General features: G+C 35.8%; 1 protein-coding gene across 1 annotated transcript in view; it reads left to right on the top strand.

Annotated features, from left to right (window-relative positions):
- The window catches only part of HIPK3 (homeodomain interacting protein kinase 3), a 100605-nt gene that overhangs the window by 72242 nt on the left and 21487 nt on the right, over positions 1-6876 (top strand). Inside the window, exons 3-7 of the mRNA XM_042781303.1 lie at positions 2922-3041; positions 3771-3857; positions 4373-4557; positions 5633-5792; positions 6252-6375. Coding sequence (XP_042637237.1) covers positions 2922-3041; positions 3771-3857; positions 4373-4557; positions 5633-5792; positions 6252-6375 — 676 coding nt within the window. The remainder of the gene's footprint in view (positions 1-2921; positions 3042-3770; positions 3858-4372; positions 4558-5632; positions 5793-6251; positions 6376-6876) is intronic.

Here is a 6876-nt window from a genome sequence, read left to right as displayed (position 1 = left end):
TCTGTTCTTAAGTCCCTGGAATCTGGGAGAACACTGTTGCTTTAAATATCCAAAATGGTCAAGCTGCCTGTAAACATTCAAAATGTCTGTGCCCTCTGGACAGACAAAAGTCCACAGCTCAGCCTGTCTTCCTCTTTGCTGCTTCCCCTATTATTCTCCATCCACCAGAGCAGTCCTCCGTGCAGTCCCTGGCTAGCAAGGCTGATTTTTCGGTTAATTCTTAGGTCCTATCACCACTCAGCAATATATGTCCAAGCTGTCTGTGCCGTCAGGATCATTGCCAGACCACAGCTCCGTTTGTCTCCTTTTTTGGTGTTTTCATGCAAATTGTTCTGTTAGTTGGAGTTTAGTCCACTTCTGTATCCTTCCCTTCAAGGCTCAGGGGTCCAGGATTATCTTCTGCATCTGTGTTAATTGGTTCCCCTTTTCTTTGTTGAAGAGGGTCTGCAGTCTTTCTGCCTATTCCTCCATCTTACTGGAACTCTCGCAATGCCTTTTTAATTTATTGTTGTTTTTATGAGATTTTTAGAAGAGAGTGGAAATAAATGCATATTCAATCTACCATGTGTCGCCGTGTATCAAAGTAAGATGAGGATTAATATATGACTAATATGTTAGTTTGAGGCCATTTACCATATCACATTAGTACCATAATCACAGGAATGATGAGAGTAGACTTGAGATTGTAGTATGTTGAGGTGTCAGTGGAAGGTGAAATGATATAGGCTACTTCTTTGAGATACTTAACTGAAGGAGAAAAAAAGAGTTAAAGTAGATAAAGGAGATTTTTTTTTTTTTTTAGAATAGAAGATATTGAACATTTTTTGTAGACTGAGCATAAAGACTCCTGTTACATTGTTGTTGTTACGTGCCGTTGAGTCGGACCCGACTCATAGCGACCCCTCCTTGGGTTACGGAGGCGGTATCACTACGGAAGTAGATTGCCCCATCTTCCTTCCGAGGAGTGGCTGGTAGGTTTGAATCACCAGCCTTCTGGTTAGCAGTCAAGTGCCTTAGGCACTATGCTACCAGAGCTCCCATAAAGACTCATAGAGAGAAGGAATAGAAGATGCAGGACTGGTTGGACTAATTGGGAGAGCAGATCCTTGGGTTCTAAAATACAAGTTAGAGGAATTAAGTCTTAAGAAGAAGAAATAGTTGTTGTTGTTGTTGTTATTTGCCATCGAGTCGGCCCCGACTCATAGCGACCCCTCCTTGGGTTTCCGAGGCAGTATCACTACGGAAGTAGGAATGCCCAACCTTCCTTCCGAGGGGACTATTTAGCCCTCAGAGAGCTCTCTCTTTTCTAACTCTCTGTCCATGTCTCCCAGCCTTTAAGTCAGGAACAAATATTTGAGGGCCTACTTAGTACCAGGCACTCTCACGGGTTCTAGGGTAAGTAAGTCAATAAAACAAAGCCCCTTCCCCTTATAGGCCTTAACATTCTAATGGAAGATGAGCAAAAAAAAAAAAAGTAAACATACAGAATATCAAAAGGGAGACCGTGCAGCAGGGAAAAATAGAGCAGAGTAAGGAAGACATGGAGTGCTGGGGAGGGAAGAGCTTGCTGTTTTTGTTGGTGGGTCAAGGCCTCATGAATAAAGTGACATTTGAGCTGAGAGCTGAAGGAAATAAGAGAAAGCCATACAGATAACCTGGTGGAAGAGTCCTCCAAACCAGAAGGATATTAAGTTCAGAAGCCCCGAGGCTGGAGGCTTTTTGTTCTCTTTGGAAGAGCTGAACTACACTCATGGCTCTTCTTCCACTGACACAGCTACATATATGCCAGCGACTCATAGAAGTGTCCCCTCTGTGACTCCTATGGTAATAATTCACCAAGTCTTTATTAACCTTTTCTGTTGCTCTTAGGAGCTCTGGTGGTGTGTAGTGCATAAGGCACTTGACTGCTAACCAGAAGGTTGGCGGTTCAGATCCAGCAGCCATTCTTTGGAAGGAAGGTTGGGCAATCTACTTCCGTAGTGATACCACCTTGGAATCCCAAGGAGGGGTCACTATGAGTTGGGGGCGATTCGACGGCACATCACAACAGTAACAATGTGTTGCTGTTACATCCATTCCTTCCTCTCTATTCCCAGTCAGTCTCTCAGTTAAGGTCCCTTTCATTTCTTCTTTGGCCTTATCTTCTCATCATTCTTATATAACACTTTTAAAAGGTATGTTTTCAATTCCCTGATTAAATTTCTCCAGCAGTTTCCCATTAACACGTGGAGTAAAACTCAGACTTACTGGTAAAGCCCCTTTCCTTTCACGCTTAATTTCATCTCTTGCCATTGCTTCCACAGTGAACTTATGTACTTCTAGTCCCTGGATGTGTGGATATTCTCTCTTTAATTTTTGGTATTTACACATATTTTGACCTTAGTTTAGATTGGGTTCTTTCCATCTCCCCAAAGGTTACTCTTAATTTGTCGTTTGAGAATCAACTTGAGTATTACCTCTTTACTGACTATAATTACTTTAGGTACTACTTCTCTGTCTTTCTAGAGTACACACCTTTATAGTATTTAACACTGTATTATAGTTGTTTACTTGTATATTCCCCACTAAGGAGTCTAGTGGTATAGTGGCTAAAGCATTCAGCTGCTAACCGAAAGGTCAGCGGTTCCAACCCAGCAACCACTTTATGGGGGAAAGAGGAGGCATCTGTTCTGTAAAAATTTACAACCTTGGAAATCTATGAAACAGTTCTACTCTGTCCTATAGGGTCACTACGAGTCAGAATCAACTTGATGGCAGTGGATGTGTTCGTCACTGAACTGCGAATTTCCTGAAGACACAGACTGTCTTTTTATTCCTAGATGTTCTAACATCTAGCTTGGTGTCTAATATATAATAATTATTTATTTAATGTCTATAGCATGAAAAAAATAATTTCTTTTGTGTTATAAATTATTTTTCAGATTCGATACATTTCTCAGACTCAAGGTTTACCAGGAGAGCAGTTATTAAATGTGGGTACAAAATCCACAAGATTTTTTTGCAGAGAACCAGATGTTTCTCATTCTGGTTGGAGATTAAAGGTAATTCAAATATATATATATATATATAGATAGATAGATATAGAATAGTTAGGATAAAAATAGTTTTCCAAAATGCCTCATACACATGGATAACTTCCATGCTTATCTTTGTTTTATTACATTTCTTCCTTTTGCATTTTCAGTTTTGACCCTTTTTTCTTTAAGAGGAAAGCCTTCCCAGGATATCTTTGTTCATAATTTTAACTCTTACATGTTTCTTAAACTTTTATGAGTATAATTTCATTTGTGTATGTATTTAATCTTCTCATTATTCTACATTATTACATTTCATAGGGCAAGGGCTGAATCTAACCAAGTACATAATATATTGCTAGGATTTTTGGGGTATAGTTAAATACTCAGTGATGTACTTGACAATTAGTTATTTTATTTAAGGAGTTTTATTATCTCTATCTCTCAATCTCTCTCTCTCTATATATAATGTATATTCTATATATCTTAATATATTTATATATATGTGTGTGTGTGTGTATATTGTATGTATATTCTATATATCTTAATATATTTAAATGTCTGTATATTTTCTTGGCCTGAATCAAGCTCTTCTGATTTTTTTATTTTTAAAATACATTTTTGATATTACTCCTTTGGAACTTCTACTTGCCTTAGAATATTCAGTATATTAGACTAAATGTACTAGGGTTAAAGAAAAATTTATAAATAGTAGTTAATAATGTATGCTTTTCCCTCTTTGATGTTTTCAATAAGACTCTAGAAGAGCATGAGGCAGAGACAGGAATGAAGTCTAAAGAAGCCAGAAAGTACATATTCAACAGCCTGGATGATATAGTGCATGTGAGTGTCACAGTCACATTTAGCAATCTTTTATGCTTAAAATGGTAGACTTGAATGCCAAGAATGACAAATCATGTTAATCATTTTCTAAATGACTGAGCACTTGCTGTTTTAAAACTTTTCAAATGAAATTAATTCTGCAGTTTCAGCCTTTCAGGCACAAAATTGCATTTGTCTCTATCAGATTTTTAATATATACTATCCTGTTCTTTAGTAAAACGTGCTTTCTTTAAAAGGAGAATGCCAAGCAAACAATTTCCTTTTTCTTTATATCTTCTTAGAAAAAGGATATTTGTTTAGTTAAAAAAAAAAGTTTTGTTTTTTTTTCCTGCTTTGAATCCCATTTGATATTTAAAACATTTTGAGCATTTATGAAGTTTAATTATTATTACTTATTTCAAGGTAATTGTAGTTCCCTAGTCTTTGATAATTTTTTCTTTTAATTGTGAAACTTTAACATTTATTACCCTCTGTGATTTATTTTTATTTGATGACTTGAAATTTTGTTTTCTTAGGTGAACACAGTGATGGATTTGGAAGGAAGTGATCTTTTGGCTGAGAAAGCTGATAGAAGAGAATTTGTTAGTCTGTTGAAGAAAATGTTGCTGATTGATGCAGATTTAAGAATTACTCCAGCTGAGACTTTGAACCATTCTTTTGTTAATATGAAACATCTTCTAGATTTCCCTCATAGCAACCAGTACGTTATTTTAAAATCTTTTGAAAGTGATTCTGGAAAAATAATCATACCAAGTCTATAGAAAATCAGTGTGTTAGAAAAATGATTTTATTTCTTCACTGAATAGAAGTAAACGGAGTGAAACAAGGTTAAGTGACCTTGGCCAAATTCCAGTTAGTGGCTGAGTAGAACTAGAATGCAAGTCTTGCTCTTTCTCCAATATACTAAACTGAAAATAAGACTGAGTGATTGTGTTTTTACATTACATTCTTACTTTAACAGCCAGGTACACGTGTAATGAAAGGGAATGTTAACAGTGTTCTCTCCCAAGTCATATTTCATTTTTCACAGCCCTTAGGTTCTGGTCTCTCTGAGACCTGCGATTCTGTTTTCCATTTCCCTTCACATCACTTGCTTTTCTTTTTCCACTTCTCCAATGTGGAAGAGAAGGAGATTTTTTATGAGTTATCAGAGAAGAATATATGTTCAAATTTAGAAGACCTTACTAGTATCACTTTGGACAAATCTTTTGAATGCTTTGATTCCCTAGACCTTTTCTTTATGGGATAAATGAAGTAAAATACGTGATTTAAAACTGCTTTATAAAAATTTCTTTAAAAGATTGAATAAAGAAGACAAAGGGATGAACCATTATCTAATATTGTGGATTGTCCTTAAAATTACTATTTCTATAAAGCCCAACATTTTTTCCCCAAAAACATCTAAAAATATCCTAATGATGTCCACATATAAGGGCTTTGAAACTGACATCTAACGACATACTTGGTATCATTTATTTAAGGATGTGGGTTCCTAGAAATTTAGGAAAAAATATTTAGTGTAGGGGTCATAAAATTGTTTCCTAACCAAACAAAAATGCTTATTATTGTTTTACTCTCTTAAAAAATGTGGCAGATATAATTTTTTGTTCTAAGATGTCTTGGTAGAAATAGTATTGGAAATAGACAGACCAAGTGCAAATGATAGAATTCTTTTTTCTTTTGGAAGTGATCTAAAAGTTTTGTTAATATACATTGATTTTAAACCACTCTAGTATTTGAAATAATACAGTTATCTGTCCTGTCTTCTTTTGCAGTGTGAAATCCTGTTTTCATATTATGGATATTTGTAAGTCCCAACCAAATTCATGTGACACAAGTAATCATAATAAAACATCACTTTTAAGACCAGTTGCTTCAGGCAGTGCCGCTAATCTGACAGCAAATTTCACTAAAATTGGCACATTAAGAAGCCAGGTAAGAATTTACAGTGTTTAATAATTTATAAACCCCCGCCTTTTTTTTTCAGTGATTTCTCATTTTGCTTTTAAAGTATACAGACATTTCGTGTTGGCAGTTATAATTTATAGTGCTGATGAGGTCTTACTATGACTATTCTATGAAGTCTCTCATACTTCAGGTAATAAATGGAACGTATTTACTTAAATTCATCTTTTTATTTTCCTCTTTAGTTCTCTTTAGTATCTTCCTCCTTCCCTACTGTGCTACAGCTCTACCAAAAAATATAATTTTTCTGGTTCAGTAGACTCCATTTCTAAATTTTAGTTTTAGTCACCTTGCTTTTGTACTCATTTCTGGGCCCATTTTTGTTGTAGAATTATTTTAAGAAATGTGTTTGAATTCTATTTATTATGTATGTGTGTAGCAATTAGAAGACCGCTCTGTATAATGTGGTATATACACTGACCATTACAGGCATTAACTACATCCACTCATTCAATTGTGCACCATGGAATACCTCTGCAGGCGGGAACTGCTCAGTTTGGTTGTGGTGATGCTTTTCAGCAGACACTGATTATCTGTCCTCCAGCTATTCAAGGTATTCATTCATTTAAATTATATTTTCAGTTTAGGCATTTTTATTTTTAATTTAGATAGCTCTTCATTAACTATATTGCATAATTTGTGTGGCATTTAGTGCTATCACTTAGATGGTTGGTTTTCAGTGAAATTGGGAATCCAGTGGTGGTCCGTGACAGTGACCCATGAGTGGTCTGTGGTAGTAAAATATCTGTGTCACTGTATTGTCAGCACCCTTAAAGATGCTGTTTTGTTTGTTCTTTGGTTTTCCCCAACATTTTTAATAAAAATTCCAAACACAGAGAAAAGTTGAAAGAATAACTTTCAGTAGCCCTAGATTCAACAAGTGATAACTTTACACCATATTTGCTTTATCTATTGATCTATCTATCTACACACACACACACACACACATATCACACATTGTTGTTGTTGTTGTTGTTATGTGCCGTCGAGTCAGCCCCGACTCATAGCGACCCCTCCTTGGGTTTCCGAGGCAGTATCACTATGGAAGTAGGAT

The sequence above is a fragment of the Orycteropus afer genome, unplaced genomic scaffold (assembly GCF_000298275.1).
Source record: "Orycteropus afer afer isolate SDZICR_OR568_19922 unplaced genomic scaffold, OryAfe1.0 scaffold00103, whole genome shotgun sequence".
NCBI lineage: Eukaryota > Metazoa > Chordata > Mammalia > Tubulidentata > Orycteropodidae > Orycteropus > Orycteropus afer.
Note: the sequence above shows the minus strand (reverse complement) of the source record. Positions and strands in the feature narration are given on the sequence as shown.